This window comes from Ornithorhynchus anatinus, chromosome 19 (genome assembly GCF_004115215.2).
Source record: "Ornithorhynchus anatinus isolate Pmale09 chromosome 19, mOrnAna1.pri.v4, whole genome shotgun sequence".
NCBI classification, from domain to species: Eukaryota; Metazoa; Chordata; class Mammalia; order Monotremata; family Ornithorhynchidae; genus Ornithorhynchus; species Ornithorhynchus anatinus.
The window spans coordinates 13,967,236-13,984,972 of record NC_041746.1 but is presented as its reverse complement, the minus strand read 5'-3'; the positions used below and the strand labels follow the sequence as shown (position 1 = coordinate 13,984,972).

At 56.6% G+C, this 17,737-nt stretch overlaps 1 protein-coding gene across 1 annotated transcript in view; it reads right to left on the bottom strand.

Moving 5' to 3' along the window:
- Nucleotides 1–1,648: 1,648 nt before the first annotated feature.
- Nucleotides 1,649–17,737, bottom strand: part of TTBK1 (tau tubulin kinase 1) — a 38,305-nt gene continuing 22,216 nt past the window's right edge. Inside the window, 3 exon segments of the mRNA XM_029047500.2 lie at nt 1,649–3,857; nt 4,541–4,638; nt 4,640–6,208. Coding sequence (XP_028903333.1) covers nt 3,449–3,857; nt 4,541–4,638; nt 4,640–6,208 — 2,076 coding nt within the window. The 3' untranslated portion in view covers nt 1,649–3,448.

Sequence of the window (17,737 nt, the reverse complement as noted above, 5' to 3'; positions counted from 1 at the left end):
CCCAGATGCAACCCAAGTTTGGGGCTGGGCTTCCGGATGGTGCAGGCGGCAACTGAAATTTGCCTGTCTTTTGGATGGTTCCTGACACTGAGGATTGGCCCACCTCCCCAGAGTCCCCGGGGGCAAGTGCGGGGCAGGCACGGGGGGAGGCAAGCCCCTTGTAGCTCAAGAAGCTGCCAATAAAAAAAGAGACAGGGGTTAGGAAGCCAGAGAAATCTACCTCTCCAGCTCTGACCTTTCTCCTTCTCTTGCAGCCTCTCATTTCCTCCTGCCTTCAGGACATCCCTACCGGATGGCACTGACTCTTCAAAGTAAATCTGTCCAAAACATAACTCATCTTTGCAATTAAACCCTATCCGCCCCATGTCTTTCCCCTTACTATATTCAACACCATTATCCCTCCTTCTTCACAAGCTCTTAACCTTAGCACTATCCTTTCATTCAACCCACATATTCTATCTATTGCCGAATTCTGTCTGTTCTACCTTCACATTAGCGCTAAAATCCACCCTTTCCCCTCCATCCAAACTATTACTATGGTGATTCCAAGCATTTATCATCTCCTGCTTTGATTACAGCATCAGCCTCCTCACTGACCTTCCTGCCTCCTGTCTCTTCCCACTCCAATATTTACTTCACTGCTGCCCAGAACATTTTTCTAAACGAGTCCACATCTCTCCACTCCTCAAGAGCCTGTAACAGTTGCCCATCCACCTCTATATCAAACAGAAGCTCCTTACCATCAGCTTTAAAGCACTCAATCAGTTTGCCCCCACCTACCTCACCTCGCTGCTTTCCTTTTACAAGCCTGCATGCCTCACTTTGCTCCTCTAACTCTGACTTACTCACCAGAATCTTGTCTATCTCGCCACTGACCCCTTGTCCACATCCTCCCTCTGGCATTCCAGGTAATTTATTTATATTCAAGTCTGTCTCCCCCCTCTAGACAGTAAGCTCATTATGGACAGGGAATGTGTCTGTTTATTGTTATATTGTACTCTCACAAGCACTTACTACAGTGCTCTGCACCCAGTAAGCGCTCAATAAATATGATTGAATGAATTTCCCCTTTCAGTGATGACAAACCACCAAACTCCCAACTTTCAAAGCCCTCCTAAAGTCACATCTCCTCCAAGAGGCCTTCCCCAAGTAAGCCCTTTCTTCCTCCCACTCCCTCTACACTCCGCATGACCTGCTCACTTGGGTCTGTACGCTTAAACACTTGATAGTCGGTCACCCCACCCTCAGCCCCACAGCACTTACATCCATATCTGTAATTTATTTATTTATTTTAATGTCGGTCTCCCCTTCTAGACTGTAAACTCCTTATGGGCAGGGAACATGTCTACCAACTCTGCTGTATTGTAATATAATAATAATAATAATAATTATGGTACTTGTTGAGCGCTTACTGTGTGCCAAGCACTGTTCTAAGCACTGGGGTAGATACAAGCTCATCAGGTTGGACATAGTCCCTGTCCCACATGGGGCTCACAGTCTTAATCCCCATTTTACAGATGAGGTAACTGAGGCACAGAGATATTTAGTGACTCGCCTAAGGTCACCCAGTAGACATGTGGCAAGAGCAGGGATTAGAACCCAGGTCCTCTGGCTCCCAGGCCCGTGCTTTTTCTAATAATTCACGCTGCTTCTCTTCCAATCGCTTAGTTCAGGGCTCTGCACACAGTAAGCACTCAATAAATATCATTGATTGGTTGATGGAGACCCTGGAACACAGTGACCCCCACGGATAGCTTTGCCAGCCCCACCTGGTGCCAGCCTCAGTCCTTAGGGTGCCCCGGGAAGGGGGTTAATGGCCATGGTTTTTGTGCCTAAGGGAGCCCGTCCTGGTGTTCGTCCTGGGGGAGAGAAGGTCAAGGGGGCCCTGAGGAGTGAACAGTCTGACAGTCTCTGTGGAGTCAAAGCCAGAGGAGGGGACAGGCTGATTTCCATCTCCATGCAGGGTAGAACAAGAGCAAATGGGCTGATTGAGGATAGATGTGCGGGGCGGGAGATTCTCAGACGGGCAAACTAATGAGGCTGAGGTCTTTCGGTAACTGGCTGAGCCGGAAGAAGGGTCATTCTCTAGACCGTAAGCTCCTTGTGGGCAGGGGACGTGTCTACCAACTCTGTTGCGTTGAACTCTCCCAAGCGCTGAGTACAGTGCTCTGCATATAATAAGAGCTCAATAATTGATTGATTGATTCTGCTGGAGGTAGGGGAATGGAGGGGGTGAACTCGGGTTAGCCCTACCAGACCTGGGATACTTGGATTCTGGTCCGCCAGTCCCGTGCGGAGTTTGAAAGGAGCGGGACGGAGACCTTCTCTTTCCTCTGACCCCTTCCTGTCCTCCCATTCCCCCTCCCGGGTGCTTGGGATGGGACAGAGCCACCCCCACCGAAACACTCACCCCCGCAGCCCGCCCCCACCGTGTACCTGGGGGCCGCTCGGCGTCCCTTGGCTGCCTCTGCTGGCCCGGCGATGCTGCCTTGGGGGAAGGAGGAGGAAAGGGGAACTACTGGGTGTAGCTGGGCCTGGCCTGGCCTCCCCTCCCTCGCCTCGGAGAGGCACCGAGGGTCCGACGGGTCCGGGGAAGGTGTCTAACGTCCCCCACTCCCATGCCCCAGCCCACTGATGGGAAGAGCTGGTCTGCCGCACCCCAGAGAAAGTGGGGGGCAGGAGGCCTCAGGCACAGTTCCCAGAGGCGGTGGGTGGTGGCCAGCTAGGAGTCCGAGGGCAGTCCCCAAGGGAGGAAGGAAGACCCCTGTGCCAGAGCCAGAAGGATGGAGCTGTGGGGTGGGTGGGGGGCGGGCAGGAGGCGGGCAGGGGGCATGGAGTTGGGGGTGGAGAGGACCAGTTGGAAGTTGGCCGCTGCTGCCTTCAGGTTCGATCCCTCTCCAAATTCCTCTCTTCAGGTCAGCCCTCCCACGCCCGATCCACTCGGGAGCCCCGGCCACAACTCTTCACCGGGGCCTGGGGGAGCCAGGGCTGTGCCTCTTCCCCGCCCTCTCCCACCTGGGGACTCCCAGGTGCGAAAGCCGCTCCCCAATCTCTTCTTCCTGTGGACGGGAGCCCAGAGCAGCCGGAGAGACCCTCCCCTGCCGCCGCCCCTCCGGCCTCCACCGTTTCCTATAGGCAGTGGAGGGGAGAGCCTGGTATTGCTGAGAAAGGAACGCGCGTTCAGCACCAACGAGGGGGCGGGGGGTAGGATGGGGGAGATGGGGGAGCGAGAAGCCTGGGCCCGTGCCACCACGCTCCCACCCTGCCTGGCCAGCGGCAGGCTTCAGGGTGGGCGTGGGTGGCGGTGGGTGGGGAGAAAGCGGGAGGGGACAGCTGGCGGCTTGCTAGTGGGTCTGGCGTGTGGGGTTGTGCTGGGGCTGGCTATTCAGGTGTCGAGGCGCCACGGGGAGGGGACCCCAGCCTGATGGAGATCCAAAGCCAAAGATCATTATCTGGCCACAGCTTTGCCCTCTGCCACCGCTGCTCTGCCTTTGGTTGCTGGGCTCTGAGTCTGGAGTTTCCCTTTCAGTCCTTTCTTGGGGCCCCCAGGAGAGGCGGAACCCTCGGGCTGGGGAACCCCAGGCCCCCGAGGCTGGGCCCGGGCCGGAGGGGCCCCCTGCAGCTGAGGGGGACCGGTCGGCCTGGCCGGATGAGATGGGGAGAAGCTCTCCCTCCGGCACAGCGACTGGCTCCGGGAGGAAGCGCTGAGGTGGCGGGCGGAGAGGCCGGAGGGCCTGAGGCCGGCTCCACGGGGCGCGGGGCTCGAGGACGAGGGCGGCCGGCTCGGGGGCTGCTTGGCGCGCAAGCCAGGGTGGACGGGAGTGGCGGCCGGCCCCGAGGGTCTCTGCAGCTGGAGCCTGTGGTGAGAGAAGGAGGAAGACCAGAAGGGTGGGAGACGTTAGTGGGAGGGGGAGTCCCTGGGGGGGGTGGTCAATGCACCCCACTCAGTTTTGAGTTTCCAAAGCAGCAACCAACCCGGCTTCTTCCCTCCATCCCAGTCCCTCCTGCTCCTCCCTGGGCTCACTCGACCCAGCCCCCACCTGTCTCAGCTTGGTCGGCCTGATGGCTAGGAAAACGCTGAACTCGAGACCTTGGGCAGGTGGACTCTCCTGAAGACCCCCCGACCTCCAGGGCCAGCCCAGCCGTGGCCTACCCTGTGGCTTTGCTAGCTTGCACGTGACTTGTTGAGAACGGGGACCTCTCTGGAGTACTCCTGGGGGCTCTGGTAGCTACTTCCCGGACCTGATGTCAGCCTTGGAGGGTCCGTGGAGGGTCCTGGGAGGGCTCTGGGTGGAACTGGGTCTCCCAGGCCATAAGCGAATCAGGGTATGGATCCCCTGGGGGGGACCGGAACCATCAGCCTCCCGGGATCCTCAGGATATGCAGGTCTCCAAGGGGCTGCCAGCCAGATCGGTCTGAAGGGCCCACAAGCTGCCAAGGGCCGTGGGAGGGAATGGACCCCCAGGTTAGCTGAGGGGCTCCCGGGGGGAGTTTCCTCTGGAGGGGCCCTGGGGGGGAGCAGGTGGGTCTGAGTTCTCACCTACTGCGGATGGGTGTTTCTGGCGAGGCGCCGCCATTGGAGAGGCCTGGGCCCCGTGAAGGTGGGCTTCCCCCCCCGGCGCTCGGCCGTAGGGGTCCTGGCCATGGGGGCAACGGGGCGGGGGATGCGGCTCCTGGTGCTCGGGGCCGCTCGGTCTTCCCTGGGCTCCGGGGCCGCCCCTCGCGGCCCCCTCCTGGACCCCGTGTCATCCGAGCCGTGGGTGTCCTCCTCTGAGCCTGTGGCGGACAGGGTCTCAGACGGCCGGCGGCACTCGTCCCCAGACGAGGTGGAGGACGAGGCGCCCGAGGCCAGGCGTAGGAGCCGGCTCTGCCTCTTCTCCATGATCAGCCGGGCCAGGTCGGGCTGCCGGCACCGCTTGGACCGCCTCTCTTTGGCAGACATGGAGGCGGAGGCGGACAGATCAGAGCCGGTGTCCTCCTCCGAGAGCAGGACAGGGATCCGGCTCCGAGAGCGGGGGCCCGGGGGTGTCCGACGGCCAGGTGGCTGTGGGGGGCCGGGGGCGCCCCTCGGGGGCTCCGGGCCCAGCCCACCCTGGTCCGGCCTCTGCTCCTCTGGCTCCAGCATCTGCAGCTTGGGAGGGGGCTGTCCATCTGGGCCGGCGAGCGGCTGAAGGGGCAGGCCGTTGGGCACGGGGGCATCCGCCAGGAGGACGGACAGGGTGCAGCTCTCCAGCTCGGCCCCATCAACCCCAGACAGGGCGCTCACGTTCTCCCAGGGCAGCGGGCCTTCCTCCAGCTCGGCCTCCTCCTCCAGGCCCGGCCCCTCACCCGGCCCGGTCTCCTCGGGCCGCAGCAGCGGCTGCCCGTTGGAAGACATGACGTTCAGATGGGTTTTCTCGGCAATGTGCACGAAGGTCCGCTCGACTTTGGTGAAGGGCGAGGAGGCGGCGGCGGCCGGGGCCGCGGGCGAGGGGGGCTTTGGCTCGGATTTGAGCACCGAGGACCACGTGCCCGGCTCTGAGACATCCAGCTGGCTGCCCAGGGGCTGGGGCCGCTCGCCATGAGGGCTCAGGGCGGCCAGGGTGCCCAGGTCAGGGTCAGGCGCCAGGTCGGGGGTCGCTGGGGAAGACTTCTTCATGTCACCCGGGGAGAACAAAACCAGGGTCTTGGACCCCTCCTCCAGCTCCAGGTCCCCCTCAGCTACGGACGCCCGGCCCCTGGACTCTCTGTGGTCCTCCGCCAGCAAGGTGGACGGGGCCCCTTCCTGGCTGCGCTCTGTGCTCTTCTGACTCACGTCACTGCTGGAGACACTCTGAGGCTCCAGCTTCTCTCCCAGGAGGCCTCCGTCTTCCTCCTCTTCCTCCTCCTCCTCGTCCTCCTCTTCTTCCTCTTCCTCCTCCTCCTCCTCCTCTTCCTCTTCCTTCTCCTCCTCTTCCTCCTCCTCTTTGTCCTCTCCCTCCTCCTCCTCTTCCTCCTCCTCCTCCTCCTCCTCCCTGTTACCCTTGCCATTGACCTCCAGCTGCGGGGGAGGAGCGGGAGGGCAGGGGGCTGTGAAGACCACATGGGAGAACTCAACTCGCTTAATGCGCTGGAGGAGACGGGCTCTTTCCCGGTAGTCTGACAGGTCCCGCTTGAAGTCTTGGTAAGGCAAACTTAAAGGCACTGCCTTGGGGAGTCCATTCATTTCAAAGGGCTTCAGGGAAAACATCTGAAATGAGACCCAGGGAGAGAGCGATGGCAAGTCAGAGGCGTAGAAAGTGGCAGAGAGAGAGAGAGAGAGAAAGAGAGAGAAAACGAAATCTGGAGCCGGACCGTCTAATCCTCTGAGGTTGCCCTTATTGCCCACCTCCGGCTTCATGCCCCCTTCCAGCCCATTTACTAAATCTCCATAAATCACTCATTAGTCCTTACATTTGTACCTTTAACAGCACAAAACCTGGCCCACTTTAAAGCCATTCCTGCTTTTTTCTTGCTTTCTCTATCCTGACGGCCCCCAACCCTAGTACCCTTCTTACAAAGGGTCTCTGGGTCTTCCCTGACCCAGCCCCGTGGACAGTCCCAGGGTGGTGGTGAGCAAACATCTTGCCTGAGAGGCCCCAGAACCTGGCCTTCGCAGGGGCTCGACTGCTAATGGGTCCCATCAGGAGGATTCTGCAAAACCAAGCCAAGAAAAGGTCATGCTTTTTCTTGCCCAGTGGATGCTAAGTTTTTGGAATGCCTTCCCAAAGAGACACTCAGCAGGTTCAAGAGGGGTTTGGATCCATTCCTGAGCGAGATGTCCAACATGAATTACCAGAGGGGATATAGAGGGGAAATGCCAGCTCAATAAGAAGACCTCAGAAGAGTTTAGGCCCCAGTAAGTCCTCCATAAATACCACCGATCGATCAATTGATTGACTGATTGGATCCAAGATAAGTAATCCCAGGGAAAGATGAGGGATTTTAGAAGGCACATCTATAACCGTGGGCTATCAAGGACAGTATTACACTGTTCCTCCATGTGTCTTTTGGTCTCTGCTGGAAACTGAACACTGACTGGCTCACTGGTGGTCACAGGTCACTGGTCTTACTCTGGCAGGTAGAGCTTGTGCTCTTAGCATCTTTTCCCCAGCTTCGATGTTCTGCCCTGCCCAGCTGGTTTTCTGGTACCCCTTCCCTATCACTCCTCCAAGCCTCTGCACACACCATCCTTTCTACCCCAAACAGATGCCCTGCTCCTGGCCTAGCCATCCTGCATCCTGGCCATTTGGCCACCCTGTTCAAGGCCCTCCTAGCTCAAGACCGTCTCCTCCAGGAAACATTCCTCGAGTCACCCCACCTGCTCTCCACATTCTCTGACCCTCCTCTAAGCTCACCTGTCATCCCAGTGCCTCTGTGGAGAGTGGAATAGGCATTTATCCAGATTCCCTAACAGACTGGGAGCTCTCTGAGGCAGGAACTCTGACTGTCGCCTGAGGCAACCAAAATCGCTGGTTCAGGACTTGAGGTACCTGTGAGTCCCTCCCTTGAGCCCTCACCCCCTGCACAGCTGGGCAGTGGAGGAGAGGAGTTCAAGACAGGCGAGGTGGGGAAGTACACTGGAACAGATGTAAGGTATCTTCCACCCACCTTGTGCCCCCTGCCTGTTCGACTCATCACTGCCCCCCACTCTTGGGGTTGCATGCCCCATTTGGGGGCTGGAAGGGAAGGAGAGAAAGCTATTAGGATGCTCTTTGAAAAAAGTAGTCTCCTAGAGCACAGATCAAAGTCTGGGGCCTGAGCTGAGCCCTGGGAACCGAACCCCAACATTTGGCCAGTCCAGCTTCACTTCTGGGGGAATCACATGTGCATGGTGGTGGGAACATGCATGCGTGGGTGCATCCGCACACCAGATCCTGTGGACTGCTTGGTTGAATGTAGACCTTCTGGGCCTTTGAGGGCAACTGCACACGTGGGCTGCTTCGGGGTTCTGACCGTCATGCTTTCAGGAGTCATGGCTCCCCATTGCCCCAGAAGGAAGGTCTGGTTGGACCCAGGCCCAGGCTCTTGCAGGGGCTTTGTGTCTCCTCTCTATCTTTGATTCACTAGCCTCCTCCCTAGGCCTCTGATTTCTCCGCGGAGACCAGACCGGAGCCTCCTGCAGGGCTTTCTTTCTGGCAACCAAGGCCCAGTGGAAAGAGCACAGGCCTGGAAGTCAGAGGACGTGGTTTCTAATCCCGGCTCTGCCACGTGTCTGCTGTGGCACTTTCACTTCACTTCTCTGTGCCTCAGTTACCTCATCTATAAAATGGGGATAAAGAATATGAGCGCCATGTGGGACAGGGACTGGGTCCAATCTGATTACCTTGTATCTATCCCAGTGTTTAGAACAGTGCTTGGCACATAGTTAAGTGCTTAACAAGTACCATAATTATTGTTACATCCTCTCCACTCCCTCACCAAGCCCTCTTTGAGATCTTCCCCAGCCCTTCTCACCCTACATCACCCCTCTGTTTGGGGCATTCCAGTGAATTTCCCAGGTTGTGGGAGAGGAATGCTGCCAGGGGAGGGCCAGGAGGTGGAGAGGAGAGCTCCTCCCTGTTATACAGCCCCCACTGCCCATACCTTTTACCTTCAGTTCTGGGACTCCCCTGTGATCCTCGTGGGATAATAATAATAATTGTACTATTTGTTAAGCACTATGTGCCAAGCACTTTACTAAGTACTGGGTTGGATACAAACAAGTCCCACATGGGGCTTACAGTCGCAATCCCCATTTTATAGATGAGGTAACTGAGGCACAGAAAAGTAAAGTGACTTGCCCTAGATTACACAGCAGACAAGTGGCAGAGCTGGGATTAGAACCTTCTGACTCCCAGGCCCAATCTCTTTCCACTGCACTACAGCCTAGTATGGATTAGGCCTAGCCAAGCTTCAGGATTCCCTCAAGACTCCAGCCTGATCCTCTGCCCATTCCAAGCTGGGCCCAGACATCCTCCCGTTTCAACACAGCAAAGAGGCTTTGAAATTTGGGCTCCTCGGGGCCAGGGCCAGGTGAGGAAGAGTAGACCCAGAGTTGGGAGACCAGTCTCTGGGAATGGAGACAGAGAGCAGAATTCATGGTAAGGGGAAGCCCCCAGAGAAATTGGATCACAGATGGTCCTGCTCAGGAAGAGACTAGAATCTCCAAGGGTTGCCAAAGGAAAGGGCAGCCTGTAACCTGCTTAGTGCCAGGGCACCCTGGCTTGCCTCCCTTGACCTCCCTCTCAGCTCTTCCAGCTCCCTGTCTTGCGTTCTGCTCATCTCCCTTGCCAGAATAAATCCACACTATCACCACTTCACATCCCTCACCTAATCTAAAGAGTCATTTGCCTCGGCCTCTCAGCTGCTTGTCTTTCAGTACAGCAGGGGAAGACATGAGGATAGAGGAGCAGGACCAAGGGGAAGGGGGGTTTAGGCTGCATTAGGAGGGCCCTGGGGCTGGGGACAGGAAGAATACAAATTGCATGGCAGAGCTAGGAGGCCATCTGATCCAGGCACTGTGGATATCCAATTATCACACCTCCACAAACTGTTAAGTTCCACACGCTTGCTTGGAAGCCTGCTCCAGTGTTTATTTATCCTGACAGTCCAGAAATTCTTCCTTAAGTCTAACCCAACTTTTTTAGCTGCCCATTGCTCGTTCGATCTTCCATGCAGTGAGAGCCATGAGTCGACCAACTTCATAGGATTGAAGGTTCCAGTCTTAACAACTCCACTTCCTTTCAGGTTTCCTCACAGGTTCTATTTCCTTGCCTTTCATCATTTTGCTGCTCTTCTCTGGCCCTTCTCCGGTTGTCTCCATAGCCGTCTTAACTGCAAGGGGTCAGACCCTCTGGTGTAGGCCCCGGGCAATGCCGAGTGGACCAAAGAGAATTAATAAAGATTATCTCTTGGGGATTCTTCCTCCATTCACCCCAGCCTTACATCACCGACTCCTGAGCAGGGCTGGGTGGAAACTCCAAGCTTTTCTCTGCCACCCATGTGCTAGACACAGTCTTCCCTTCCCAGGATTTGAGCTCACGTATGTTCCCTGCTCTTGTCCCCACTGAATTTTGCTCCGGATGGGACGGGCCCACATTTGTTTGCCATGTTTTTCCTACCTGCTTAGGTTGCTCATCCTTCCCACTCCACTCCCCCTTTCCGGCTCAGTGCCACCTGCAGGATTTAGTGAGTGTGGAGGGACTCCTTCACCTGGGGTAGAGGGGGCAACAGGGCGCAAGAGGAATTCTCTCAGATAGAGGGAGGTGCCTTTCGTGAGAGTCAGGCCCTGGACCGCGTCAATGGGGTGGGGGTCGGGGACCAAGGGCAAGATGTTACCTACCTCAGCTCCTCCCCCAATTCTTCCCTGATCCTCGGTCGCTCTCCGGGTCAGTGCCCAGCGGGGGCTACTAGGGCGCCTGTTGCAGAGACCCTGCCAGGGTCAGAAACCAAGAAAAGCGCATCAAAGAAGGAAAAGTGGCTCTTCCACCTCCTTTGATTTTCACCTATCCTGGCCCGACTGAGACACTGCTTGGGTCTCCCTGGCATCCTGCTGCCCACCCTCTGCTCATGGCTGCCCTCTGCCCGCTCGGTCTGAGCGGTCTGTTGCCCACCCCCCAGCTCCTCCCCGAAGCTCCTTGTGGGCAGGGAACTTGTCTACCAACTGTTGTAGTGTACTCTTCCAAGCATTTAATACAGTGCTCTGCACACAGTAAGTGCTCAATAAATACCACTGACAATGATGATGATGACAAAGGAACACAAGGCAGCTACCTCAGGGAAATATTCCAGATATTGGGCACCTTGAAGGAGGAAACCCCCTGAGGATAGGGACTTTGTCTAGTCTCTGCTTTGTCACTCTGAACTCCAACCAAATTGCATCCCTTAGATAGGGAAGACACGCAGTAATCAGCAACTGAATTCCGCCTGAAGCCAGGGGAATATAGTACCTGAATCTTAGCAACCCTAGGAGTCTGCAAAGAGGAGGTATCCAGGTCCCCACAGGCAAAGCAGAGATAATTGCAATCGATTATCTGGGTAATTCAAATATTAAAAAAACTGACCCCAGGTGAAATGGTAAGAGAGTTTGGCCCTAAATTGGTGAGTTTGTGCTTTAATTCTCTGCCTTGTTTGGACCATGGAGACCTGCATTCCCTCACCCCGAACTTGTTCATTCTCCTCTCTTTTTCCGTCCTTTATCCTTCCTTATCATACCCCTCTTTCCCACTTCCTCCTCCTCTGCTCTCCTAACTACTCTCTGCACCCTTCATCTCTTTCCCTTCTCTCCCTCCTCTTATCTCTTCCTCGCCCCCCCCCTCTCTGACCCAGCCCTCCTTTCCCTATCTCTGCAGGAAAAATTCCTTTGAGCTGGGCCAGCCAGGCTCTGGAATTCTGGGTGCTGCCGGTGATCTTGACCTCAGGACAAAGGAACATCTCCACCTGGGGTGGGGCCTGTCACTTTCTGGGCTCCCAGTCTACCTCTGGGGCCCAGGGTACAGCAGGCAGAGCAGAGGCCTTCCTCCTCCCTCCTTCCCTCCCTCTCAGCGGTGCTTTGCCGGGACCAGCCCTGTCCCACAGTTTACCCCTACTCCAGCTGGGCGTAGGTGGCCAGCGTACCTCCTCCCTCCTCTCCTTCCTCCTCTTTTCCCTTCTCCTCTTCTCCTCCAGCTTCCATCCTTCCTTCCCCCTCTCTCATTCTTCTCCCTCTAGATGTTCCCCGGCCTCTACTCCAAGGCAGGAGGCTGCCTCCTCTGTGATGTCTGCTGCAGCTGAGGAAGTCTAGGTAAAAACAGGAGGCTGGGGCCTACTGGGGGAGGGGGAGGTGCTCTGGGTCTCGGCTCTGTCCCTGCTGCAGGGACTGGTTAGTTGGCATGACAAGCAGAGAAGCAGCTGCTACTGCAGCCCTGGCACCGTCGGGTGTTCTCCCAGTGGGGAGAATAGGGTCCCCCTGATTGAAACAGGAGAGACTCAGGCTAGACATCAGGAAGAGCTGCCTGACGGGAATGGGAGGGAGGGCCCGTGAGCGGCTTCCCGGCCAGAGGCAGGGGTACGGACAAGTTGAACCTTGGGAAGTTCTTTGGCCAGGTCCCACTAGTGGAAAAGTGATTCCGAGCCAGAGAGGAATCTGTTGAGTCAGAGAACAGTCCCAGCCCTCCTGATCCCAGGGTATCCCCAGGAGCTCCCAGCACAGTGGAGAATCCCAGGAGCCCAGGCTCTGGCACCCCCGGGGCTTTTAGGGAACAAATGACCCGGGACCCATTTTCCTCCTTTGATTCTTTAATAAGGTTTTGGTAAGTCATACAGGCTTGTCCCGATTGTCTGGATTAACATACATGGATTTAAAAAAGGCACAAAATCCATTGCACAGCTTGTGTGTGTGTGTGTGTGTGTGCGTGTGTGTATGTGTGTGGGTGTCTGCTTGTGTGCGGCGGCTTCAAGTGTTGGATTTTACAGTACTTGGCAGCATTTACAGCTTTTCTACACAGCGTCAGTGCATGCTCTATACAAGAGATAGACTCAAACTCTCTCTCTTTCGCGCTCTCTCTCTCTCTCTCTCGCTCTCTCTACACTGCTATTTACAATAATACAGGGCTCCCATTAGGAAGAAGCAAGGAGAAAAGAAAAGCTTCTGGGTGTTTCTTGCATGCTGGGTGGGCCCGGGGTAGTGCAAGCATATATAATACAGGATTATTGCAGTACAAAAAGGGGGAGGGGCTTGGAGCAGCAGGAAAATGGATGAGGTTCAGGAAAATGGGCTCCAGCTCAGGGTCTCCCCGCCCAGATCCTGGGCCCTCCTCAACCAGCATCCCGCCTCCCACAGCCCTTTCTAACTCTCTCTCTTCTCCCCTCAAGCCCAGTTCCTTAGGGGGAAGGGTCATGGTTGGGGGAGGGGGTAAAGGGGGGAGGCCCTGGCCAAGGAGCGTTTTCTCTGGTCTAGGGTCAGGGGCTTGAGACATCTCCAGTCAGGGGGAGTACCCCAGGGGCAAGGCTGCCTTTCTCAGACAAACCGTATCTGACCTGAGGAGACTTTAGGCCCTACAAGCCCACCTGGGCCCTCCTCCTCCTCCCCAACACCTCCCCATCCCAGCCCCCCCACCTCCAGGAGTCCCGCTCCAGCCACGGGAGGGGAAGAGGGGGAGACAGGCAAAGGGTGCGGGTGGGGAGCAAGTGCAAAGGAAGCAGATGTTGGTCCCTGAGTTCATTTTCGTGGGGAGCCGGGTGATGGGGGAACAGAAGCCGGAGGGGCCGGGTGTCAGTGGCTACGGGAGATCTGGGGAGAAAGGGCTGGCGGCCTGGGCTTCTAGGGGAGCCATACCCAAAGCTTCCCTCCCTCATTCCAGGGGTCAGAGCCTGCCTCGGCCCAACTCTTTGGCAGGAGCGATTCCAAGGCCAAGGGGAGGTGGCTGGCCCGGCCAAGGAAGGCAACAGAGGAGGGGAGGTCAGTCTGGGGAGCCTGGCTCCTCCACTCTGTGGAGTTTCGTGCTTCCCACCGTTCTCCCCGCTTGCACCTCCTGGAGACCCAGGAGCCCGGACAGGACCTCCCCTGGGCTCCTGACTTCCCCCCACCCTGAGCAAGCTCACCCACAGCCCCCAAAGCAGCAGACTCCCATCCCCGGAAGCGTGCGTGCCTGCCAGAGGGAGCTTTCCCCAAGGAAAGCAGCCCAGCCCGGCTTGGCCCTGGGAGGGTATCCTGGGGCTCCGGTCCCTGGGGATAGAACCCGGAGAGCTGGGGTAACCAATGTATGTACAGTAGCAGCAGTTTGAGACAGACTATTGTGGGGCTTCCCCTCGGGACCCTCCCTGGACCCCAGCTTGCCCCTATCATGGTCTCCCGGCAGCAGCGGGGGCTTTAGAGGTTCAACCGGGACAACCAGGTGGCCAGAGGGCTGGGGGTCAGGGGACCAGGGCGAAGTCTGCCCATGGGCGAGGGTCTCAGCACCAAACAGGCAGATGCACAAAGAGTCCGGCCCACCCCAATTCTTTCCCATACCATGTTTTTTAGCAGCTTGATCAAAAGTCACTGTGTACACCCTCATGAGGTCTAGAGGAGGGACATATCACTGGGTTAGAGAATAAAGACGGTGAACCCCTCCAGAAAGGGTCTGGGAAAGGAAGGGAGTAGGGCCCTAGGGTGCAGGGAGAGGAAGAGAGTGCACACTGCGACAGAACAAAATTACAGCTGCAGGGGGTGGCAGAAGAGTAGCTGGCAGAGCAACTCCCAACGAGGACGGGAGGGAGAAGAGAGCAAAGCAGGCCATTCTCAGCTGAGCATGGTCTGGGAAATGCACAGAAAACGGGTGTGCTGGGGCAGGGGGCTCACTTTACCTAGAAATCCCACCAACTTCCCCATAGAGTCAAGGCCAGGGAATCATGTGGGAGGGAAACTCCCAAATCCCCTCTTCCCATAGCCTTTTGGGTTTTTGCTCCTGCTAAAAATCCCCTCCCTGGGGCAGACACTGGTCACTTTCCAGGCCTGGAGTCAGAGCTCTGGTGTTTTGGGGCTGACGTTACCCACCTGGCTCCTGGGTGGCCCTAGTAAGGAAAGGAGAGGAGGAGATTACACTGAACTCGGGGCAGCTGTGGCACAGGCTAATACTTTGGCAGAAAGAGAAAAGCTCCAGCCTCAATCCCTGTCCTGGATCCCAGGGCTATGAAGTCTAGGGGAGGCTGACTGGGGGACCCTGAACAATCCCAGCTGGGTCCCTAAACTCCAGTCCCTTAGCAGGGGAAGAGGTTGAGCTCACAGAGGCTCCTGCCCTTCTGCAGATTGAGCTGATGGTGTGGGACTTTCTCTTGGGTTGCCTGGGAGGCCAGAGAAATAGGACCCATAATAGGAGGAGGAGGAGGGCCTTAGAGAGATCATTAGAAGGACTAGGGGCCTGGCCCTCAGCAGATGGGAAGAGTAAATAGAGGATGGAGAAGCTGAGGGACCTGGGTTCTAATTCCAGCTCTGCCAGTTGCCTGCTTTGTGATCTTGGGCATGTCACTTAATTTCCCTGTGCCTCAGTTACCTCATCTGTAAAATGGGTATTAAGACTGCAAGACCCATGTGGGTCATGGACTGTGTCCAAACTATCTTGTACCTACCCCAATATTCACTACAGTGCCTGGCATGTAGTAAGCACTTAAATTCCACAAAAAACAAGACAAAAAAACTGGTTTTCTCTACCAATCACAGGGACCCTGGGGCAGATCTGGTGCAGTCCTGGGCAGCAATTGAGTTGTTGCCCTGGGGTTCTGCAGGGGAACCACTCCTCTCCCCATCCCGGGTCCTGGGGCTCATTACCTAGCACAGCCCACCAGCAGCAAGCCTCTCTGTGTGCGGGGAATGGAGGAGAGCAAGGAAGGGGAAGACGTCTTTGCCCACCTCATAATGCAAGTCTTCCCATCCCGACCAGCACCAACCCCATCTCCCAGTACCAGAGAGAGAAGCCTCCTAACTGAGGAAGCTAGCAGATCCAGGTGCCTGGGATGCTTGGTAAGAGTGCACAGGTTGCAGTAGGAACAGGAGGAAGGGGTTAACATTATAACACCTGGAAACCACCCCCAAGAAGAGAAAAAGACCCTTTCTCTAATCTCACCTCCAGGCCTGGGATGGCAACCCCTGCGGGGGGGAGTCTCATTCCCCCCTCCTTGAGAAGCCCTTGGGGAGGTGCCTCCCCCACTAACTAGAAGAGAAAGCAAGATGATGGGTGAGGTCCCCTGACTGGATAAGGGAGTTCTGCACTGGCCAGCCCCTGCCCTGGAGCCAAGCTTCTTTGACCCAAGTCCACCAAAATCAGGCCTGTTCAAAACTTGAATATTTCCTTGTGGGAAGGGGGTCATTTAAATGAGATGTGACCCCACTTTAAATAGAAGCAGTTGTTCCTTTCAGCCTCCTTCCTTCTCTTCTACCTTATGCCTGAGTCCCGGGGAGACAGAGGCAGCGGGGAGCGAGCCCAAACTCAGTTGGGTCCAGCAAGCTGAGAGCAGCCTGTGCAGAGCTCGAGGGCAGAGGGGCCACAGAGAGGGAAGGGGAAAAAAGGGAAGAAGGAGAAGGGGGGGTGACCAATTGGGGGCCAGAAGCAATTCTTCAGGGAGATCTGGACTGATGCCTAGTCAGAAACAGCGGAAATCCAAGAAACCTGAGGGAATAGGGAGCCTGGAGTCCCAGCATGGGGTAAGTAGTACTGGCCTGTTGGCAGCCTTGGATGGAAATGTTCTGGGACCCCCTGGTGTACACCCCAACACTCTGGAGCTCTTCTGCCCTGAGCGCCAGAGATGGGGCCCTCGCCTGGCTCTCTGGCCCTTGGGTGAACCCGTAAGCCTGGGTTGGAGGTGATGGGGTTGGTGAGTCCCCTAGGATGAGTTCCAACTCAGTCTGGGCCAAGGGGTGTAGAAAACCCTCAGAGACTGTAAGCTCCCTGTGGGCAGAGATCGTGTCTACCAACTCCAATGAACTCTCCCAAAAGCTTAGAACAGTGCTCTACACACAAAGTCCTCAAATATCATTGATTGAGGAGCGGAAGGGAGCTGTCTCAGGAGTGGAAGGGACAGACAGAGGGTGGGAAGCTTATTGCTATTTCTAGTGAACACTGGGGCAGTCTCAAAGTTTCAGGATTGGGGAAGAGGGACTTTCTGCTTGGCCAGATGACTGGGCCCACTGGGAGAGCAGATGGGCAGGCCTTCTGCGACCCTGGTCTTCCTGACTCTTCCTGGACCCCCACGTTTTCCCCTGGACCTTTAGAAAAAGCCCTTGGGATTCTGCTGAGCAAAATCCACACCCCCTCCCCCCCCCGGTAACGCTAAAAATACTAAATTAGAGCCATCTCCTCCAGGAAGCCCACCCAGATTTGCGGATGGAGACAGGTAGGGCCAGTTCCTCTGAACACCACCATCTAGGTCTCAGCCTAGCACCAGACCAGTCTGAAATCAATAAACTCTCAACCAGGAAGGGAAGAGCTCCCTGCTGTCCTCCTTAAGTCTGCTTCCTCCTTTAGAAAAGTAAGCTCTTATTGGGTCACATGCACGCTGTACTTTCAAGCGCTTCATACAGTGCCCTTCACTCAGTAAATTCATTGACTACTCTTAGACATCAGGGACTGTATGCTGTGAATGGCACCAGGCAGCTCGGGACACAGGATGAGCACCAAGTGGTCAACAGCCCCTCCAGCTGGTAAACTTCACCTCCATCTCACTGCTCAACAGAGGGCAGGGGGAGACCCGTCAGTGTAAACTGGCGGTGTCTGCTAATAGGTCTCTACTGGGACTCCCTCCAACCTCTTCTCGCCTCTTGGAGCCAGTTTTCTGGGGTGCAACCCTTCAACTCCTCCCGGCTCCTCGGGTCAACCCGGGCAGAGGGCCGGCAGCCCAGGCTCCCATTGGCCCCACCCTCTCCTGAGCCTGTGGGGATCCAAACGGGAGAGGTTGTGGAACCCTTCCGTCGGAACGCCTTCCTCCTCACCTGCAGACTCGGGTACCAGAGGCGGACGAGAGAACAAGGGAATCCTCCCGGTGGGGCTATCACCTTGCCACCTGGTGGACCTGCCCCTGCTGAGGACAGTGCCGGGAGGCAGGGGGCTGGCTGCAAAGACCCTCCCGACTGAGGACGGAGGAAGCCAGAGGGAACCCCGGACCAGTTTCCTGAGCTTGGGAGGATGGGGAAGGCAGGGGCTGGGGCTTGAGCACCCGGAAGGAACAATAAATAAATAAATAGTAATAAATAGCAATAAATAGAATAATATAGTCTTAGACCATCACGGTGCTCTCCTGTCCCAGC